At 41.0% G+C, this 22,611-nt stretch overlaps 1 protein-coding gene and 1 long non-coding RNA gene across 3 annotated transcripts in view; both read left to right on the top strand.

The window, feature by feature from the left end:
• The first annotated feature begins 300 nt into the window (after positions 1-300).
• Positions 301-22,611, top strand: part of LOC136240405 (importin-5-like) — a 64,928-nt gene continuing 42,617 nt past the window's right edge. For both annotated transcript variants that reach the window (XM_066031381.1, XM_066031379.1), the window contains exons 1-10: positions 301-439; positions 690-767; positions 1,320-1,509; positions 3,313-3,415; positions 3,496-3,589; positions 3,642-3,743; positions 4,130-4,255; positions 4,305-4,380; positions 15,733-15,777; positions 18,563-18,650. In XM_066031381.1, the coding sequence (XP_065887453.1) occupies positions 371-439; positions 690-767; positions 1,320-1,509; positions 3,313-3,415; positions 3,496-3,589; positions 3,642-3,743; positions 4,130-4,255; positions 4,305-4,380; positions 15,733-15,777; positions 18,563-18,650 (971 nt within the window). In that variant the 5' untranslated portion in view covers positions 301-370. The remainder of the gene's footprint in view (positions 440-689; positions 768-1,319; positions 1,510-3,312; positions 3,416-3,495; positions 3,590-3,641; positions 3,744-4,129; positions 4,256-4,304; positions 4,381-15,732; positions 15,778-18,562; positions 18,651-22,611) is intronic.
• LOC136240444 (uncharacterized) lies at positions 19,303-19,637 on the top strand. Its single transcript, XR_010693801.1, has 3 exons — positions 19,303-19,356; positions 19,411-19,516; positions 19,566-19,637. It is a non-coding gene; the product is annotated as an uncharacterized lncRNA (long non-coding RNA).

Below are 22,611 nucleotides of genomic sequence, written 5' to 3'. Positions count from 1 at the left end.
TGCAAAGCCAGAAGCTACAAAGCTTACATTAAACAGGAAACACTTAGTACAGCCCGAATATGTAGCATTTCTCTGATTACATTTAGCGAATATTTGTCTTGCAAGTGGTTTTGGTATAGCATTCACGGTGTTAGACGTACGCGCTTAAAATCTGTGGATGCTCTGTAGTTTTAGTAAACACACACGTACACGAGAGAAGTAAACTCACCTCCTATAAATGTTGCTGAGTGTTGGGAAAGTCAAACACCAGTATCTATGGTAGCGGCCTGTTTCTTGTCTAGTTCACGTGATAGAATGCAAACCCACAATCAAAGTTGATATAGAATTATTAAAAAAAAAATTGGCGGCAAGAACTCCACGTTGCGGGAAGATGGCTGATATTGCTGTGTTACTCGACTCGCTACTTTCTGAGGACAACGAGACACGTAATCAAGCCGAGGTGAGACGATCGTATAATTCCGCTAGTGAAATGTCGAGCTATGTAAGATGCGACGTGACACTCACGTGTGTGTGCGAACCTCGTGTATTTTTAACCTTTGTGTAGAAGAAAACACCTCTGCACACACTCACAAACTCTGTTTATGTTATTAGCATTGTTAACCTGTTAAAGCAAAGGATTTTATGTGGCTATTGTTTTATTAGACGCGCACCATCATGCATGTTAATTTGCTGTATATTTATCATTTCAGGAGCAGCTCAATTCTCTTGCTGTGGATGCTAAGCTGCAGTTGTTGGTGTCAGTGTTTGTGAAAACTTCAGCAGAACAGGTCAGGACTATTGCTATGGTTACCATAATGATCACCTCTGGCGTTGCAACTAGTGCCATTTGCAGTAAAGTTGTTGTTTGTAGCACTTCTGAGATGAAGCACACTGCCTGCATTCTTGTGAATAACAGGAAGTGCCATTCTGATTTAGTGAGAATGTGCTTTTTACTACAAACGTACTGTACAGGTGTATTACTGAGACAGTTGCATTCAGTGTAATGAGTACATGTGTCTTTACATGAGTACATGTGTAATGAGTTGCATTCAGTGTAATGAGTACTTTTTTTGGGGGGGGGGGTGTTGCCTGTGAGGCATGGTACAGCCTTCTGCAGGTTACTAATCCTGAGATTTTCATGTGTTGACTGAAATTACAGAATGCAGCTCTTATTGTTTCACTTCATACTCCCATCATCAGTATGTTCTAATGTACACACATTGATACTCCAATGTACTTGTTAAGCACTTAGCCATAAATGTACAATGGTGATTACACCATAAGCCACATGTGGAGGTACATATAGTGTGGTTACTAATTGTACTACTGTACACTTCCAGCATCATTTGACGGCAGCCATTTTGTTACGGAGATCGTTTATCCAGACGGGGGAGTCCCTACTCAAGTGCTCACCTGAGATACTAGAATCTTGCAAGACTGGTTTGCTGACAGCTCTACAACAAGAATCGAGTGCTTTTGTGAGGAGGAAGCTGTGTGACGCCATTGCTGAACTAGCTCGCTATTGTATAGGTGAGTGTGTGTATGTAGTGTGGTAGTATGGCATAGAATGGGGCAGTGTGTTGTATTTTACATATGCCAGAGAGAATTGGTTGTGGAACATGCTTGAAGATTATACTTGTACTTTGAAGTCCAATGACACCTTACTAATAAGGGCACCTTGATATTTAGTACACTTGTCCATGGTTCCATATGTACACCTTACTAAATAGGAGACCTCTGTAGGGTGGCTTCAACCTGGATTAGTGGAGTTCCACTGTAATCAAATGCTTGTAACGGTTTCCATGCTACAGTTGATCAGATTAAATTTACATCCCATTGCTTTACAGTTGAGTTGACTTGATCGCAATCCTGAGGTGTAGTGGAGCAGCTTTTTTCAAACAATTCCTAACTGGTGCCAATTAATATTTTAATAAATTGCCAATACCACCTAATCAAGTGCCTGCAATGCATGTTTTAGTCTTCGCAATATCATCGTATAGGCAATGTTATCGTATAGGCAATATCATCGTATAGGCAATATTATTGTATTTGAAAAGTCTGCAATGTCGTAGAATCAGTTTACAAACAAAACTTCTTTGCTAACAAGTTAACCAATCGGCACATGTGGTTAGTGATCTTGTATGCACAAACTGTATCAAATACGAGCCCAAAATAGGCGATAAGTACGATAATTATTGCAAAATGTGATAAATATTGCCTATAAAATGATATTGCCAACTATGTGGTTGTGTTTCATATGTGCAATATTGCAATAATTACACTAAAGATAGCTCATGCAATTTTCACATGTCACAAATTGAATGCCTATTGGTGACTAGTACCACTTGATAACTTACATGGGATCGACCGCTTGCTCCAAAGTAAGAATAGGTGAACACTGAAAGAATAGTTGAATAATTTTCCCATGTGAGTATGTGAGGGCTTGCATTTTTGCTGTTTTTGAAAATTCCTAGTAGGGTTGGGTGGTACTGGTATTTTCTACTTGCGATTCTTGCACTGATCATGCGATAATTGCGAGTATTGCCATGTCCACTATAAGATACTACTGTATGTGTCATAAATAAGACATTATTGTGGGCCTACAGTATTCAACTCTGATATGTAATGGCAACACAAGTTGCTGTCAGACCTTCTGGGTACAGCTCTCTAATGTTTGTGACTGCAAAGCACTAATAACACAATTTATTTCTTAGCAATTATGCAGAAATTCAATAATATTGCACAAACTGCATTGTGGTATTTTCAAAAAAGCTGCGGTACTCTCATAATATTGAGAACAGGCGATAATATTGAAATATTGCCCAACCCTAATTGCTAGGTATGGTTTTGTTTTCAAAAGCAGACCTAGAACTATTCAAGAAGCTCGAAAATGTGTGTTCCTACATAGGAACATAGTTAATAAGTCTCACCCGAGTTTTCTCCTGCTTTCTTCATGGGAAACATCTTGAAATGTTATCTCTTCCAATGGCTCTCTCTACAAAATACCCTACTCTTTTTTAGCCATTGATGGATTTGTGGATAAGGAAGAAATACACTGTACCAACTTTTTTGCCTTAACTTTTAGGCTTGCTCTACAACTGAATGTAGATAGCCTTCCAAAAAATTGATAATCAGGACACTTAATTACTAAGGACTTAAATAGACACCAGTGAGTCAGTCCTGTGCTGGGTCTTATATAGGGATTGGTGGAGGGTTCGATTGTGGGTTTGGGTTAATTGGTTTTAAATCTGTGAATATTTTGTTTGATGATGCTGCCATTAATCAGATAATTATTTTACAGCTGTTTATGTTGTTTTGTTTGTGTTGTTGCAGATGAAAGTAATGTTAATCATTGGCCAGAACTTTTGAAGTTTCTCTTTGCTTGTTGTGATGTTAATTTACCTCACTTGTATGAAAGTGCTCTCAATATTATCGGGTGCGTGTGTGTGTGTGTGTGCTTGTGTAGTGCATGCATGTCTGTGTAGTGTGTATTTAGTCCCACTCATGTTCCTGTAGTGTACTACCCACAGTATTTGCCAATCAACAAATACATTATCTCACAGTAATCAAGCAGATGTTAGTACAAGCGTTGGGCTTACCCAACAAAGAGGTAACTCATGTTCATTGGCTACTTTTATGTTACCATGGTGATTGTGCAACAGGTGTGGACAGCTGCAGTGAAGGCAACAGTGTCATTTATTCTACAGATTGAGGACAATTCTATTAGAGCTCATTTTGTTGACATATTACCGTTACTTGTGACTGTGAGTTGAACTATCACACAATGGTGGACCATTTGTTGTCTCTTCTAAAAATATTATTGTGGATATCCCAATAGTTAGTTGTATAGACATATTTGTCAGTGTTAGGACACTCCCGATGTGTGGACACTTTGACACATGTGGTTCTAGTGTACACACATTTACACCCCTAAGACCACAACACCTCAGAAACTTTAGGGCCAAGAAGTTTGGTCCCATTTATGCTGCAATATAGAAATTTCCTCTTTCTTTTTTTAAATGTATGGATCTATGTACTGTAGGACCAATTTCTGTCTGAACTTTTTCATAGCGTCCTTAATTCAGAGAGTTTGGTAAAGATGTCACACATTCATCGCTGGTAGTACTCTTGTGTTTTGTTTCATTTGTAGGCAGTTGAGAACAGTGTTCAACTTCAAGAAGATGATACTGCTCTGAAGATATTTCTTGAGCTTGCTGAGAACTGCCCAAAGTTTTTGCGGTTACAATTGGAGAGGATCCTGGACTACATGTTAAAGGTTTGTGATATGTGTTGTCATAATATTATATGTGCTGTTGCCATGGTAGCTTTCTGGTACGGAGACAGTCGATGACTCATGGAGACACTTAGGATTTGAAATGGTGATCTTGTTAGCGGAGAATGGTATGTATGTAGAATATAGAATTTCATATATGAATATCATATTTACCTATATAGAATTTTGTATATAGAATTTCATATTTCTAGTATTTTGTATTGAAACCTGCTATAATCTAGTCTTGGTTTCCTGACCTTAGTAAGCAGGTGGCTACGTGACACATTTGGAGGCTTTCAAATAGAAAGGGGACCTATGTGAATTGTAGCTTGGGATATCTTGAGTGGGGCAAAATAGATGTTACAATAGTGAATAGTCTGATATTGCAAAACTTTGTCAGATCCCAAGTTGACATGTAATAGAGAAAGGGAATATGTGTGCCTTTGTCGTAGTTTGAGTTTCGTTTAGCATGTGTTTGCCCACTCTTGTCATGAACAGAGAATAAAATGTCTTCAGAGACTGGTAGCCCTTCATATGCTTTCACAGAGCTACCATGTATCCACTCTTAAACACTGTCATTTTGGTAGTCTCCTCTATTCAGGGTGATCTGCTGGTTGTATTGTACATCTGATAGGTGCAATACGTATGTGGTGCTTCTGCCGGATGAGTGTGTATCTGTGATGATCATAGTTGTAGTATCAGAGAACAAGTCACATAGTGATGTATTCTGATTGTAGTGATCCTGTTTGGAATGTTTCTTGTGTTCCTTTTTGAAAAGTCAAACTGTGTTAAATTATCTGAAGAATTAAAGACCTTTACACACTTAATGCACATTGAATGTGGATCCAGTTGTGGCCAGACTGGAAGTGGATCGAATGCACATCAATCCATTTCACACTATGTGTTTAGTAACTGAATTCAATTTGCTTTCATAACTCGTGATTAATTACCCGATTACGTAACAAAAATATTAAATGGCATCGGTCGTTGTACTACCTTTTTCATATTCCTTGGAGTCAGAAAAGTATTCGCAGCGAGGGATGTTTCTAGTACACTTACAAAATATTAGGTGCTAAGGAGCTGGTTAAACCTGTACCAGGCATGATGATTTCAGAAGAGTATGCTATTCCTTCAACACTCACTCATGGTTACCATATCGCATCCACAAGCTGAGTATAACACTAGGTATGCCGTCGCTTTAGTCTTGGCGCAATAGCCATGCTTTGCGCGAGATATCTGGAGACTGTATGGCGCCCCCTTGCTAATTGAACTAATGTGCATTAAGTCCGGCCAATTCACCTCTCAAAGTGCATTGACATGAAGCTAGGTCGAATGTGCATTGTGGTTAATCCGGCTCAGGTGTGAAATCATTTGATCTGGCTTCGATGTGCATTTGACTGTAGTGTGAAAAGGCCTTAATTCATGTATGAAGCGTATGTCTTAAGGAGAAACTGTCTCCCTGCTACAACACCTCGGGCATGCTATTCCTGTATTATATTATGTTGTTTAAACTATGAGTCTTTAAGCTTCTTATTTCTGTGGGGTAGTTACCTTCTGAAACTTATTTCATTAATAGCGACTTGACTACCTTGTTGACTACCTTGTTGACAGATATATCCATTGGCTGCAGCTGTCCAGTCAGAAGGATCAATACAAAATGAGTTTGATTCTCTTCCTGTTTGGTTGTGATGTTTTCAGTCAGTTGATCTTTAAAATGATTGAAAATAGCAATCATCCTACCCAAACTTTTATGAAACTCTTCCTGATTTGCACGGTGCTTGAGGGTAAAACTGAGTATGGAACATAAGTCAGTCTTCAGAGTACTGTTAGGTAGGATGGCAGCTCTCCAACAAGACTACCACACTTTACTGCATTTTGTCTTGATGGTCAACTTTAGCAAAACCTTTTCTTCCCCCTTTTACTCATTGTCCACAAGGCACCAAATTAATGCCGGTCTAGTCCAAACTAAATGTTAGCTCTAGAGGGTTTTCATTACTCCACTGTCTCCAACACTTTGGCAAGAAATGACTGCTTTACTTACTTTAGCTTGTCGTGTGGTGGGCTACCCTTCATAGTAGCTCTCCTTACTGTAAACTTAACAAGGACTTAGCCCAAGTCACAGTTAACGTTGCTGGACCACCATACTGTGCAAGTCTTATTCGATTCATAGCTTTTGCTATACCTCTGGCCACAGCAACAATGGGGGTACCCATAATCCCTCAACATTGATACATATACTGTACTATGTCTTCAAGTATCTTTCCCAAAAGTAGTGGTCGCCTTTTTGTCTTTGGCATTTCTGAGATGGTTGTATCATCTTCATTTTCACGTCTCTTCCAATAAAATTTCTTCCAGTAATCTCAATGATGGCATTGCGAGTTAAAACTTGTTGATTGATCTTTGTAGCACTCACTCTACTTGCTAGTTTTTTAGCTATCTTCTTTGATAAATGCACTCTTGGCTTTTTCCCTTACAACTTTTTGACGCTAAAGTGGTTTGATCGCTAGCCTGGTCACAGCTGTAGACTTCCTGTACTTTGCAGTTAGTAGACAGAGTAGCAGCAGAAACATCACTACTCCAGATGGTGTTATTTAATGGTACACAGATGAATTGACGGGTTGTTTATTAATGGCGAGGATGCCATTGTTCATATTTCCATTGCAAGAATGAAGTGTGTAGTTGGAAAGTGGGTTGTACAGGTGTTTTGAATGCTTACAAACTAATAGTAGATATGCTTCTGTGTACTTGATATCATAAATGATGACTAGCTTCTCTAATGTGGTGATGATTCAAGAGTCAGATTTGACAATCATCTCTCTATGGTTACTGTTTACACTGAAAAGCGACCTACCAAGAGATCCTATTGTTGTATTAAAGTTCTGAAGAATGACACGCTGTGCTCAAACACATTTTTTCTCACAGCAGTAGCTATAATATGGTTGTGGAATTTATTTGGCATGTAAACTTGAGTTTCAGTAGTACATTAATTTGACCATTATAGTACAATGGCAACAGAACTGTGGGTTTGTATACATCTATCAATAGTTACCAGTACATGGTACTACTTTTGTATGTGGTGCCATATCTTTATCTTGATAATTTCTTTTGACAATTTATTATCACCAGCAGGGTATTTCTCCTATCTGTTAAGGTAGCTTTAATCTCTACTCGTATGAAAATGCTGCTAAGTCATTCTTTGCTGCTACACCGTATTGGATCAACGACCCTATTGACTCCTCTTTCAAAAAGTAAATATTCTCCTAGAGTTACCATCGATAAACATAGTAGTGTCAAACACACAAGGAAGCTACCAGTTCCGCTTCCATGTGTCCAGCGAGCACATCTTGGCCATTTATGAGAAAACTTTCATGTAAGTAATTTAATGTTGCAGTTATTAATATTCGCAAGAAAGACTAGCTATATACGGTAATGATTTGATTTCAATTAAAAAACAATTTCTTTAATGTTGCAGATTTGTGGGACATTATCTCTTGGCTTTGGAGTTTTCCCTCCTCTTTGTACTACCCACGCTTGCACACTGTTGAGTCAGTTACTGCAGCAAAGATTGTGCCAAGCCATTCTCTGACAGAGAAGAAATGTATTGAAAAAATTGCAGCCATTGGTATCAAACATCAGATTTCTGCCCTCTTTGGTAGTGCCAAGAGTATATAATAGAAACCAAGAGTGTTGAATGGTGTATTAGCCTGTGATTAATGATTGCATAAAGTAACACGGATATTTCAGTAATGGTTTGTTTACATGAAATGGTAATTTGAAATGCGTACGTGACAATGGGTCTTTGCCAGTTTTCCATGTTATTCAACCAAGTATTCAACAATTATTGTACAAGGAAAGTGTAGTGAGGACCCAAGATAACTCCAGCTCGCTAAAGCAACGGTTGCACAAACAAGTGTGTTGCCATGCCTTCAGAGATCCGCTTGGCAGTGTCAGAACTTTAACATTAGCCAATTCCCTTTAACACTATCATGTTTTCGCTTGGTTTAGTGGCCGAATTGAGCTAAATACAGCAACCCTTAATGGCAATTAATATTACTGAAATGTCCATGTTACTTTACGCAATCATTAATCACGGGGTAATACACCTGTTCGTCTCTGTTATATACTCTTGGTAGTACTTTGACAAGTACGTACCTATCTGCTAGTACAACTTGTCCACGAGGGGATATGGCTGATAAATGTCATCTTTTCTTTCAGTGCTACTTATGGCTGTTTGGATCATTATCTTCTGCACTCGTATGTTTTTAAAGGCTCTTCTCATTTCTCAAGTTATGTAGCCTTGAAGCGCTTTGATTTCAGCTGCTCTAAAGCCATTTGCAGTAAGATTAGGGTGAACTACATAAAGCAGTATAGGAAGACAATTACTCACTTTATGGCCCGTTTGTGACTGTCACATACATAAAGTGTGAGCTTTCAGCAGTCACAAAATGATACACTGCTCCTTGAAAACATTGACAATAACTGGATAGCTTGATCAAGCATCGTATCTTTTCTGTTTTCCACATAAGGAATAGTGATAATCTACATATAACACTGCCGAGACTTATTATTAGAATCTCTTTCGAGGGAAGTGCAACACAACTCAGCTGGATGTTTACCACATGACAACCTGTTGACTTATTGCCAAATACCATCATTCTATTGAGCAACAAATACATTCCAGAAATATTGTAGCTAGTAGTTTGCATGTCATAGTATTTGGTCCAATGGTTATGTACACTACTTGGTGGTTCATCAATGTCGTTGAATAGTTAATAAAATACTCTGATAACTCCTTCTCTGTGTCACAATATACTTGCCATAATCTGATGAGAACTTAGACAGAAAAATTGCATGTAATTGTTCACCCATTACCCACCAACATGTTGCTGTTTTAAGGGTTGAATCAAACCCAACAAATGGAGGAAACTGATTTGCTAAAATCGTCTGCGCAGCATTAATATGTATGTCAGTGAGCTTGTAACAATTAAAATTTCTTCATGATTTGACTGCTTGAGAAACATGTTCCGACTCATCAGTAACATGTCAGATTTGCATCATTTGCATCATCAGTAACGTGTCTAACTTGTAGAGAGTTCAGCTACAAACAAATCTCCCTGTAGAAAGATCGGTTAGAAGAAGTTACCTTGTAGATTGTTCAGCTACAAACAATTCACCCTGTAGAGAGAGCATCTAGAAGAAGTCACCTTGTAGAGTGTTCAGTTACAAAGAAACCACCATGGAGATTTCTGTAATCAATATATGTATTATATATAGAATTTGTACATTCACTGATAAAATATTAAAAGTACATCTACTTCATCTTTTCTTCTTCCTGTGGTAAAGAAAAAAAGATAGGTTAAAAAAGTCCCAAAGCTGGCCATAGGTCGGCTTTGGGGTATACAAATATGCCTAAACAGACCAGTGTCCCTTGTCTCAGCTGGTCGGTCTTTGATTTCTTCAGGAGGACTTGAATGCAAGATGGGTCTACCAGGTTGTCCACTGAAACATCGAAGAAAGTCATGTTGCTGGTGGCGTCGAAGCTGTCCCTGGACCGGATGCAAATTTCGCCTGACCTGAAAAATCCAAAATAACATAGCATCATGGCTCCCCAGAGCATTATCCTGTCGTCTGTTAAGGGCTCTGCTTCCCATGATGACTTGATCGCGCGCAGCATTTCCGGTGTAACAGGGTGCCGTTTGTGGGCGGAGTCTGGCTGTTGGGCTGCCTGAGTTGCTTTTATTCCCCTTAATACCTGAGAAAGGCGTGACATCTCCGTGATTTTGGGGTCCCTTCCTCCGGAACTAATCTGAAGTTGTCGTACGGCCGATAGGTATACCTTAATAGTGCCGGCCATCAAGCTTTTATTGGCTAATACTGCTGCGTATTGACACAGTGTTTGTTCTTAAAGTGGCAAAGGATCTACTGACATATTGCTACAATATTCTAAGTAGTGTTTCTGTCCGGCGGAGTAAGTCTTTTTAGAGGAGGCTGCTAGACCGGCAGAAAAATATTGTTCAATCCGGCCTAGAGATGACCAGTAGATCTATTAAGGCTTCCGGTATCGGGGTAGGCTGACTGTTGGCTTGTGGGAACAGAGAATGGAAGGTGACCAACTTGTTTCTTGACAACGCGTCTGCAAGAGTATTGTGGACTCCTGGGATATGTTTGGCTGCTACTGAGACTTGCCACCTGGCTTGAATGAAGGCCAGGCATCTCATCAGGCGCATAGCTTCACCATTGTGGCTTGTCCGACTGTTAATAATGTTCACCGTGGCCATATTGTCTGAGCGTAGGAGAATCATGCATCCCTTCCATTTAGCCCCCCATACCGCTACTGCCATAACTATTGGAGTGAGTTCTTTGACGGTGATGAGGGAGTGGCTAAGACTACCTCCCCAAGGTAATTGAAACCATTCATTGTCTGAGAGTGCGCCACATCCCCAATTTCCTGACACCACATCGGCGGTGATCACTCCCTTTGGAAGTTGACTCTTCAAAGCTGGCAGCATGGAGACGCCGTTCCATGACTGAGCAAATTGATGCCACCACTCTATATCTGAACGGGCTTCTACATTTAGGCAGACTTTGTCGTCTCCTTCCCGCCGTACATAGGTGAGGTCAATTAGCCATCTTAAAAATGAACGGCCTGAGCGCACCGCCTTACATGCGTTGTTTAGCAAACCTACGATAGATTGTGAGTCCTTCTTGATACACTTCTTCTTGCTGTGCCAGGTGTCGAGTAGCTCCTGCAGAGCCCGTAATTTGTCAGCCGGCAGCCGTATCACTCCAGCTACTGTGTCTTAACTCCATCCCTAAGAAGGTGATCCTGGAGGCGGAGCCTGCTGTTTTGGAGCGTTCGATGGGTAGGCCTGCCTTGTCGCACGTGCTGTCCATAATGGCCATGTTCCTCTGGCACTCCTCTGAGCCTGCTGGGCCCAGTGTGATAAAGTCATCCAGGTAGTGACCGACCCATGAAACCCCTTCTTGGAGCAAAATCCATTGCAGGGCGTCCGCCACTGCTAAAAAAATTATATGGGCGGAGCGTAGTGCAAAAGATAACATCTTGTCGACGTAGATTTTCCCTTCCCACTGCATGTCCAGGAGGTGGCTGTCCTCCGGAGTTATGGGAATGTTACGGTAGACCTGTCAAATGTCCATTTTCCCCAGGAGTGCTCCGAGGCCCAGTTTTACTATTTGCTCTACCACATCCAGCACTGAAAGGTATTGCAGACTGGACCAAGTCTTGGTAATCCTGTCGTTTACGCTGTAATTTTCCGGCACGGACAAGTCCAGAATAAGCCGCTAGTGGTTGGGCCTCCCTTTCTTGGGGATCACACTGAAGGGACTGATGTGTATTTTCAACAGGTTTGCCTCATTCAAGGGTCCGCAGCATGCTACGCGACCCTCCTGTAGTTCCCCCTTGAGGTAGGTAGATACTACATCTTTGTGGGACCCCGCTGACAACATATTTTTACGAGAGCTTCTTACTTCTTCCCTTGTGTAACCAATCCAGAAACCCTCTGTGAATCCTTGAACTATCCAATGAGAAAATCTCTTGTCATTGTGGCTGGCGAGGTGAGCTTGCCAGAAGGGCACCTTGGCTGGTGTGACGATGGGTCCCGTCCAACTTTTCAAGATGGACGTGTCGATGTCTTTCTTCTCCTTGCAGCGGTCTAGGACGAGAAGTTGTTCCATGTAGGAGTAGCCTGGAAGGAGACCATGGAGATATAGAAGCGCTATATGAGCTCTTCTTATAGACAAGTGCAGATCATAACACAGCATATGAGGGTTCAGTCCATTTGTTGTCCAACTAGCTACTGCTTCTTCGAGGGGCAGGCTGATGCTGGGTGATCCCCATTTTATCTTCTGCATTTGTGCAGGTACCTGCACCGTGCCCCGAACTTGCATACCCCATTGTTCCTGTTGAAGTTTCTGCGGTAGGGGTCTTCCTCCTTTGGCGGGCCACTTGCTGGTCTGGGCCTCTTAGGGGGAGGGCCCAGGGGGCACTCGTGTGTCTCGTGGTCGAAGGACAGGCATGATTCACACCAGCCTCCAGCTGAGCAATCCATGCCCAGGAAGCTCCTGGAGAAGATGGTACAATCGACCTTGGCTCATGACTCCTGAGGCCTTCCCTCCATCTCCTGGCGGAAAATCTGGTCATAAACGACCCAGGAAGGCCACTTGAACCTCTTGGCATGACAAGCAGTCCTGAACATGTATGCAGCCAGATCAGCTGCTTTACTGGGGTAGTGGGATACCAGTACTATGGTGTACAGCATGAATCACTGAGCCCATGTACAAAAATCTGCAATCAGCCTTCGGTGTGGACCTTGTTGGCTCTGGGAGAGCACCATCTCATCCTCGATGGTGAATTACCTTCCTGGCTTGCAGATTCCTCAAGCTGGGGGCAGGTCATTAAAGTCTACATAGTCGCCTGCCAGTATCTTGTCCACCAGACTTTGGGGGAGCCAAGGGAGCTCGGGTCCGACGTACACCATTGAGCTTGAGCTGCTTTTGTGAAGACCATTGTTTTCATGCTGTAGACCCATCGTGTGGGAGACGATGGGTGTCGAGCTGGATTGAACCAGAGCAGTTCCCTGTTGGCAACTTCCTCCTACCCCCTGGGAGCCAGGGGGCATTGCTGACCCCAGGTAGGGGGCTGACGGGGCAGGACTGCCACTGATCCTGGTGGCCACACCCAGGTTTGCCAGCTGATTCTGGGGTGGCATCTGGTCCAGTCCTCCACCTGTAGTAGATGGTAAAAGGTGGGCATTAGTACAAGATTCGGTTTTTTTTTTTAAATTTATGTATTTATTATTTTTTTATTTTTTTATGCGCACCCATGTGCCCACCCTTATAACAGGAGGTGGGGAGGCTGTTGATAAGGGCATAGGGGCCGTTGCATTGGGAGTTATGGCTTCCTTTTGTCCATGTGCAATAACAGCACTTAAACTCTGCATTTTATCTCTTTTAGCTGCTCTAGAGACTCTTGTTAACTTTCTTTTGCCAATCGGCTTATTTATATTAGATTGATTTATTTTGACCGTCTATTTGGTTTGCTTTATTCTCATTTATTATTATTATTATTTTTCATGTTATTGCATCTGTCTGGTGTTAGAGTAACAGGATGCCTTACCATAGTTATGATAGGCACAGTCATGGGTTGCTCAACTGAAAGCCCATAGTTTGGTACCAGTAACTGGTTGGTAGATGGGATGGAGAGTTCCATCGCAAGCTCAGCTATGTTTTTTTTTTTTTTTTTTTGCTTTGGCAATTAGTGGCGTTAAGGGGTGGTGACTCCTCAGTGGTGGTGAGTTGCCTCACGCCAGTGAGGCCAAGCCAGGCTATGGCCCCTTTACCATTCTGCATGGAGTAGAGAATAGCTAGCAGGAATGGTAGTCCAGGCGGTCTGAGCCTTCAGTATAGCTGCCTTGATTTTGTCAATGGAGGTGCTATATAAGCAGGAATTACTGAGAGCATGCACTTACCTTTTAGGGCTATTTGGGTTGGGTTTAAAGTGGCCTGATAGATTAAGTTATACAATAATTAAATTTCCTGTAACAAGGTATAGAATAGTAGATTCATAACTGATTTCATCAGGCCAGATACCTAGTGGTTATGGGCTGGTACTTAAGCCAAGTTAAAGGGGTTTCTCCAAAAGCCTGGACTTGCCACGGATATTGCCAAGGCCAAAGTTAGTTGGCCCCCCCCCCGTGTGTGTTTTCGTCAAGGTCCACAGTGCTGAACCTGGCTGGGGGCTGACTTACACCGCTGCTCAGGCTTTTTCAGCTCCCTCCTTGCTCCCGCGTAGCTATACTATAATGAGAGACAATGTGGAGAGGATTATTTGCGGAGGGAAGGGGTAGGGGGTGAGCTGCATTACGAACCCCGGGCTCCTAGCGCAGTGCAAAAATACTCTAAAGTCACTTCTCCATGATAGGAGAAGGAAAGAGGGCTAGGAGGGGTAATCACAGCTGCACTTCCCCCATGCAATGGAGCAAACGCTTTGCTGCTAACAAGAGTAGTATCGGACACAAACCTGTAGTGTGGTTGGAGGTGGTCGAAAGTGGCAGTGGATCCTGGTAGGAGGCACTGGTAGACGCTTTGGTAGACAACTCAGATCTTCCTGGGGTCCTCAGCTGATCAGCTACTCCAGTGATGATTCGCTGCAGAGCTTCGTCGTTTAGTCTTAGTACCATTGTCTGAGGGGCCGTCGTGATGATGGGCAGAGGTGCTGTAGTTGTCGACAGGACGGCTGGGGAAGTCTGTCCTACGGCTGTTGTTGTCACGGAGGTCGCGATGCTGCTGGGAACATTGCTGTCCAGATGAGACATGGACAGCAATGTTCATGGGTGTTGCACGATGACAGGTTGAGAAGACAAGTTGAAGAGCAAACCACTTGGAAACTTGACTTGGATGCACGTTAGGATAACTGAAGCGCGTGATCACCGGCTTCCGGTGATAACGTATACGTATCCGGGACTGGACTCCTCGGATAAAATCGTTTAACAAGTTAAACTACATTAAAACAACAATACAAACTGAAATTTTCAAAACCAATTTAATTTCATTAGCTGATACCCATACTTGTTAGTTTCAGCTCAGTATCTTCTTCTAGAAGTACACAGACGATCGATCTTCATTTATCCCCCAAGTTTTACCTGTACTTGAAAACAATAGAGTACCCCAAAATAGGAGTTGCCATTTCTTTGTAGTGATGGAAAAGGCCAATTGTTCACTGTATTCTTAGTCACTTGTAAATGCAATCAACTTCGGCATCTACAATGATGTAAGTAGCTAGTATGTTAGTTTTTCACTACCCTAACAATTGAATGGTTTTGTAGTACAAGTTACAGAATGTTGATATTCCATTCCAGAGTATTGATATTTCATTCCAGTAATGAGATATGACCTGATGTGAGGTGTAGTGCCCATCTGCCCAGTTTTCAAAGATATTATAGCAAGCCTAGGGACTTGGAACTCAAGTTCACTCCAGTATTCCAGTCCAGTACTACTCCCCTCTGCTGTATCAGACCTTTTCTCTTGGTTTGCCATCCTCTGGTAGATCATTATACATTCAGGCTAGTTAAGTGACTGGATCAGGCAGCTATAGAGGTCTTTATATCAGTTAGAAGTTGGAGCTTTTCTCCTTGTCCAGGCCATGTATATGTAACAAGAAAGTGATATCCCTTTGTCATGTCAACCAGATCGAGACACGAAGACTTGGTATATCATAACTCACTGTCACCCGGCTAAAGACTTCTTGGGACCGTATGTTACATCTGGTTTGTGCTTGTGTGTAAGTATAGCAGCATAGCTCCCAAAATTTGCCTAATCGTGCACTTTTTCATTTTTTTAAAATGAGGTCATCTGGTTTGTTCTTGTGTGTATGAGATTTTTGTGACTAACAGCTATAATCATGTAGATCGCAGATGCTCTGAAATATATGGTATTTATACAATTATTTTTTTTCATTTCAGCGCCCTCCATGGTTAGAAAACATAGCAAGTTTTTACCCCTTGTTGGTACGTAAGTTGTGTAATATTTCTGTTGTGGTGTGTGTGTGTGTTTGTGTGTGTAGTAGTTGAGGTGCACCGATATAACTTTTAGCTGCCATTATCAAGCTGATAAAGGGTCATTCCATGTCAAATCAACAAGGAATTTAGGGTCACCTCTCAGATTTTGACGAAACTTGGTGTGTTTGTAGTACCTATGGTGCTTATCACTCATGCAAATTTTTAGCTCCATACATTCCATAGTTTCTGATTTATGACCACAAATATTTTGAATATTTCATGAAAATTTGGTCCATCTCTAGTTACAAAATCAACTGCAACTTTGTACTGTGTAAATATTTTTAAACACACTTTTCAGTGATGGAAGACTGTTGATTGACCTTTCCAGTGATCCCTAAATTATGGGATATCTACTTAATTATGGTTCAAAAATACTTCATTGAAAACTTTAATCCTTTATATTTTGAAAAATGCTGCTTGAATTTTTTCGAATTCTTTTGTGAATAATGATTGGGTCATAGTCTATGCTTGATAAAATTTTTGTGGTGGGACCACAATGGGCTCAAGAGATATAATGAATTATGTTGTGGTATGCGGTGGAATTTGCAGTCTATTGTTGCTGTATTGGAGTGTACACCTCCAATAACCACTCATGCCAAGTTTGTCTTACAGAGTGAAGGTGTCTAGGTGCATTGCAACCTGTATTAATGACCACCTGTATTGAAAGACCATCTATAAGCTGTAGCTAATTTATACTTTAATTGGATATTAATGTATAGCACCAAAGCATCAACCCTTTCTAGCAAATCCAAAAATGGTCCTTATTAGACAGGTTGACTATAAATGAGATTATCATGTGTCCATAAACACATTAATGTTGTACCATCTCTTCAGTTATACCTTATTTATTAAGTAAAATCTCGCTATAGTGCACTCACATACATATCCCCACTCTACACTATTCAAGTTACGTACATGGCTGCATAGGTACAATAGACCTCCTCAAAAAGGATACCTGGGCACCTTAATAGCCTCATGATCTTACTTTATAATTGTATGTACATTTTGTGCCCAAGACAAGTCTGTGGTTTCTCAAAAAATGAACACTTCATCAATGGTCCAGGAAATAGAATAGTTACACTATATACAGTAGATGCATTACTTGTACCAAGAGTTTTTATATTATTAACACTTGCTTGCACCTCAATGTGTGATTTATAGTACTGTAATTACTAAAATGGTTTTTCAAAGTATTTTGGGTTGACGCTTTGAAGATCAGTACAAGCAAATGTTAAGTATGTGGTCAGCATGTCCTATGTGAGTATGTGCATGAGTTTATGACTTGATCTTCAAAGTGGTCATGAATGTAAAGTAATGTAGTAATCAATTTCACATATTGAGGTACAATTAATGCATGTATGGTAAAACCCCTCCATTGCTAGGAACATAATAAAGTGCTCATATTACAGAAGCCACAGAAGTATCTTGGTCTAAATGTATGTGCACCACTAGAGTGGGAGTACAGTGTATAAACAAGTGTCGTGGTTATCAAGGTATCCAGGTATCCCTTCTGAGGAGTTCTGTTGTATGTATCTATGTAGCCACATACGCAACTTAAATATGGCTAAGTCCACTACAGTGGTATTCAACTTAATAAAGAAGGTATTTGTGAAGAGATAGTACATTTACATGATGTTCATGGACACATGGTGGTCAGATCTGTAATTTTTAGTCAACCTGTCTAATAAGGACCATTTTTGGATTTGCTAGAAAGGGTTGATGCTTTGGTGCTATATATTAATGAAGTATAACTTAACTACAGCTTATAGATGGTCTTTCAATACAGGTGGTCATTAATACAGATTGCAATGCACCTAGACACCTTCACTCTGTAAGACAAATTTGGCATGGCCTTGTTTTGTTGCGAGTGGTTATTGGAGGTGTACACTCCAATACAGCAATAATAGCCTGCAAATTCCACTGCATACCACAACATAATTCATTATATCTCTTGAGCCCATTGTGGTCCCACCACAAAAATTTTATCAAACATAGACTATGACCCAATCATTATTCACAAAAGAATTCGAAAAATTTCAAGCAGCATATTTCAAAATATAAGGGATTAAAGTTTTCAATGAAGTACTTTTAAACCATAATTAAGTAGATATCCCATAATTTAGGGATCACTGGAAAGGTCAATCAACAGTCTTCCATCACTGAAAATTGTGTTTACGAACATTTACACAGTGCAAGGTTGCAATTGATTTTGTAACAAGAGATGGACCAAATTTTCATGAAATATTCAAAATATTTGTGGTCATAAATCAGAAACTATGGAATGTATGGAGCTAAAAATTTGCATGAGTGATAAGCACCATAGGTACTACAAACACACCAAGTTTCGTCAAAATCCGAGAGGTGACCCTAAATTCCTTGTTGATTTGACACGGAATGACCCTAAACAAAGCTGATTTGAAATGGTAGCCTTGACATTTTCTCTAATAATTCTAAATAAAGTGACAGAGTGGGACTGTAGTCAACAGCTGGCATTGCATAAACGGCACTGCAGGATATTACTAGAGCACGAGTGCTCATAAATAGATGTTTATGTATATCTGTATCTGCTGCTTGTTTACACATGTTATCGGTCCAATACTGATATGCAAAAACAAGGCCGATATAGCCGATAACCAATCCGATTATCGGTGGATCTCTAGTGTGTAGTATGTGTACATTTTATGTGTATGTGATATGTATAACATTGTTACCCCCCACCCCCTACCCCTGACAGTGGCACAAGCACTCAAGTTCATGATGGATCTGGAAGATGATTCTGATTGGAGTTTGAGTGATGAACCTGAGGATGAGGATAGTACCAGGTGATCATGTGATGTCATGTGATCTCTGGTGGTGTAGTGGAAAATCATTAATGTCAATTGGTACAGTGAAATCTGCTTTATTTTTATTAGGCGGGTCACATTTACGGCTGAGTGATTGTGACATTTTGCTACTTTCATGATTGTAGGATGTACCATATCGTGATTATATTTAATATCTGTCACGGTGTTATAACTCAACATGTATTAATAGCATCGTGTGTGCAAAACTTTGTATAAATCATTTTGCGTATTTTAACAAAACAAGGTGAAATTGTGTACAACTGTTCAAGACCATAGGAAGTTACGGTTAAACAGTAATAAATTTAGAAATTCAACTGTTTCTAGCAGGTAATAGTCAGGTAGCTTAGCAAATGGATGTGGACACTCTGGACAAAAGCACCAAATTTTTTCCACATGATACCCATCACCTTAACTTTAAATTTTTGATAGGAACCACTCCCTCCAATTACGTGTGTTTGGGTTTCCCACTTTTACAGCCCAATTTTTAAGGAAAACTTCAAAAATTAAATTTAACCTGTAGACATTATTTCTCCCTTATATACCTTATTACATTTGCAGTTTATCTCTATACTGCACTAAGTAAGGTCATTTTTTAGCCTTAAAAGTTTTTTTTTATGAATAACTTTTAATTGTGGGTTTAAGATTTTGAGCACATGTTGGATTAATAGTTGTTCTCCCTACTTAGGTAAGCTAATATATACAACACAGTGTGTGTATACATATATTACAATTGCTACAGAACTGCAGTATTGTCAATTACATATTGAAGTTAATTTTAAACTAAAAAAGGTTACTTCTCTGTTTAATTTTTGACTGTGGGATTGAGTTTCTGAGCACACATTGAGGTAAATAGTTGTTCTGTCTGCTTATGTAAGCTAACAAAAGTCACTGCAGGATTGTCAATTATATGACTGGAATGATGGATTGGAGCATGTGCTTGGTCTGTCAAGAAAAAACTACAGAGCCCCTGAAATGCCCACTGAATGCACAAGGAAGTGGGGACAAATCAGAACCATACAGGTCCTTTCTGAATAATGTTAATCTTTTCAAAGTTGTGGGCTCATTGCCAGTGGTGCTTAAGTTTGGAGATGACATGACTGTAAGTGAACTGGTCCAAAACCGGGGTGCATGGCACAAATCTTGCTATGTCAAGTTTAACAAAGAGAAGCTGGAGAGAGCTACCAAAAAGCGAGACAGGGACAACACTTCAGAGAGCAGCAACTCTGGGATGAAACGGTATCGGCACCAGTCAATGGACAAGATGTCCTGTCTGTTTTGCCATCAAGAAGATGGACAACTGCATGAATTTAGAACACTTGAAGCTGATGAGACCATAAGACATATGGCTACAGAGCTGCAGGACACAGATTTAATGGCTAGAATGGAAGGTGGTGATCTTATAGCACTTGAGGCTAAATATCATCTGCAGTGCTTAACAGCACTAAGGAATCGTTACCGTTCACTGGTACGGCAACAAGAGCAGGAACCAGTAGGCTCTTCTGAGGAAAAGTAGGTGAAGGCAAGAGCACTTGTAGAGCTCTTTACTTACGTAGAAAATTGTGTTGAAGATGGGACCTTCTACTTTAAGTTTTCAGTTTTTCATCAACTGTATGAAATGCGGGTACGCTACCTTGGTGTTGAGAAGGAGATTAACAGAAGCCGATTCAAGGAGAAAGTTCTAGCATACTTTCCGCAAGCACAAGAGCAAAGCGATGGTAAAAATAAAATTCTAGTTTTTGAACAAGGTATGCAGCAAATGCTAAAGCAGGCTACAGCATGTGATTATGAAGGTGATGCAGTACTGCTGGCCAAGGTTGCCAAGATAGTGCGTAAAGAGATTGCCAGCTACAAAAGTTTTTCCTTTGATGGTAAATTTCCTTCTGGTTGTCAGCATGGGTCAGTGCCATCTACTCTCAAGATGCTTGTGTCTATGCTGTTGAATGGTGCTAATATAAAAGATCAAGATTCTACAGACTCACAGGCAACCCTCACTGTCTCTCAGACTATCCTCTTCAATTTTAATAAAAGTGCATCTTCCGTTTCTAAGTCTCGGCATTCCTTGGATAGGGAACCACCATTGCCATTGTATATTGGAATGAAGATACACACAGAGACTAGGTCTAAAAAGATCATCACACAGCTATATGACTTGGGTCTCAGTGTAAGTTATGATAGAGTTCTTCAGCTTGAGAGTCAGCTTGCAACAGCTGTCTGTGAGAATTTTCAGGACAAAGGAACTGTAGTTCCTGCTCAGCTACGACATGGATTGTTTACAGTTGGTGCATTTGATAATTTGGATCACAATCCTTCAAGCACAACTGCTAAAGGTTCATTTCATGGCACAGGCATCAGTCTGTTTCAGTTTCCCACTTCATAAAATTTGGGAGAGAAGCAGAATGACATCAAACTAGCTTTGACTGGTACCAAAAAGGACCACCAGTTGCCAGACAGCTTTACCACTGTGCCAGCTGTGGTTTTGAAGACAGCAACAGTGTCAGTTCCACCACTGTTAAATGCATCATCACCAAAAGAGAGACAACTGGTAGGTGCACAATTAAAGGAAAGGAGCTGGCTGGACCATGCTTGTCTACTCCTGGAGAAAGATGAGATTGAAAAAGGTGACACTGTTGCCTGGTCAGCATTCCATGCCTCCATGCAAGGTTCATCAGCAGATTTCCACACTACCCTTACACAGCCTTTACCCCTTTTCTATGAAAAGGCAGCTACAGCAGCTATGATTAAGCATGGAATTAATGTGCTGCATTGGGCAACAGAATTTCTCAATCCTGGACAGATACCAGTTGTAGCATTTGATGCACCACTCTATGCTCTTGCCAAGTTCATACAGTGGAACTAGCCTGATACACATGGAGAACAAAAGTTTATAGCAATGTTCGGAGGCCTGCACATAGAAATGGCAATGTGGAACACATATGGTGACTATTTGGAGGGATCTGGGTGGACCAATGCACTGACACACAAGCAAGCATTGCATCATCAGGCACTGCTGACTCTTTTCTGAAGGCCTCACATCTCACCAGAACAAGGCATGCTCACCAGGTGACTGCTTTGGCTCTGGCAAAGCTCCAGGAGGATACTTTCTTGCAGACTGAAGGGATACACAGTAATGAAGTCAAGGAGATTTGGAGGCAGGAAATGGTACAGAAGAGTCCAACATTTCAGTACTGGGATACAGTACTAAACATGGAACTTCTGGGCCTCATCTTTATTAGATCGCACCGTGAGGGGAATTTTCCTTTGTACGTTGAAAGTCCTTGGTTCCATGGTTCTTCTCTCTCGACCACCACAATTATGCACGGTGGATTCCAATACACATCCGAGACATGGAGAGTCTACCAGCGCCTATCCTCAAAGAGTTTGAGGAGCATAGTCACTGGGTCATCCACAAAACCACCAACAGATTCTCCACCATCCCAATTGACCAAGCCCACGAACAAAATAATGAAGCAGTCAAAAGTTCTGGTGGTGCAGTTGGTCTCACTGAGAATCCTTCAGCCTTCAGGAAATGGATGGTCTCAGGGCCTGAACAAGCAAGGATACTGAAAGAGTTTGAAGAGGACCTCCCACAACATAAAGACTCAGAATATGGCTTTCATCATGAGGAGGGATTTTCCACCCAGAAAAATTTCAAAGAGCAGACAGTGAATCTGGTGCAAGTCTTCTGTGAGCTGGGAAACCCTTTCCTTGATGACAGTGATGAGTTATTGGCTCTAGACACACGGAATGTTCTGGATGAATCTGTGGTGAACACAGTGCGAACAGTGCAAAGTAAAGGAAAGGATCAGTATGCTACGTACTGCAAAGAAGTAATTTTTGATCGCACACGTTCCATTCATGAGCCTATTAAGAAGAATGTGTTTCCTCTTTTCAGTTCAAGACCAAAAGCCAAGACAAAGCAAGCAGGAAAAATCCCCTTACT

This window comes from Dysidea avara, chromosome 12, assembly GCF_963678975.1.
Source record: "Dysidea avara chromosome 12, odDysAvar1.4, whole genome shotgun sequence".
Classification (NCBI taxonomy): Eukaryota; Metazoa; Porifera; class Demospongiae; order Dictyoceratida; family Dysideidae; genus Dysidea; species Dysidea avara.
The sequence above is the reverse complement of the archived record's forward strand: the minus strand, read 5'-3'. Positions and strand labels throughout refer to the sequence as shown.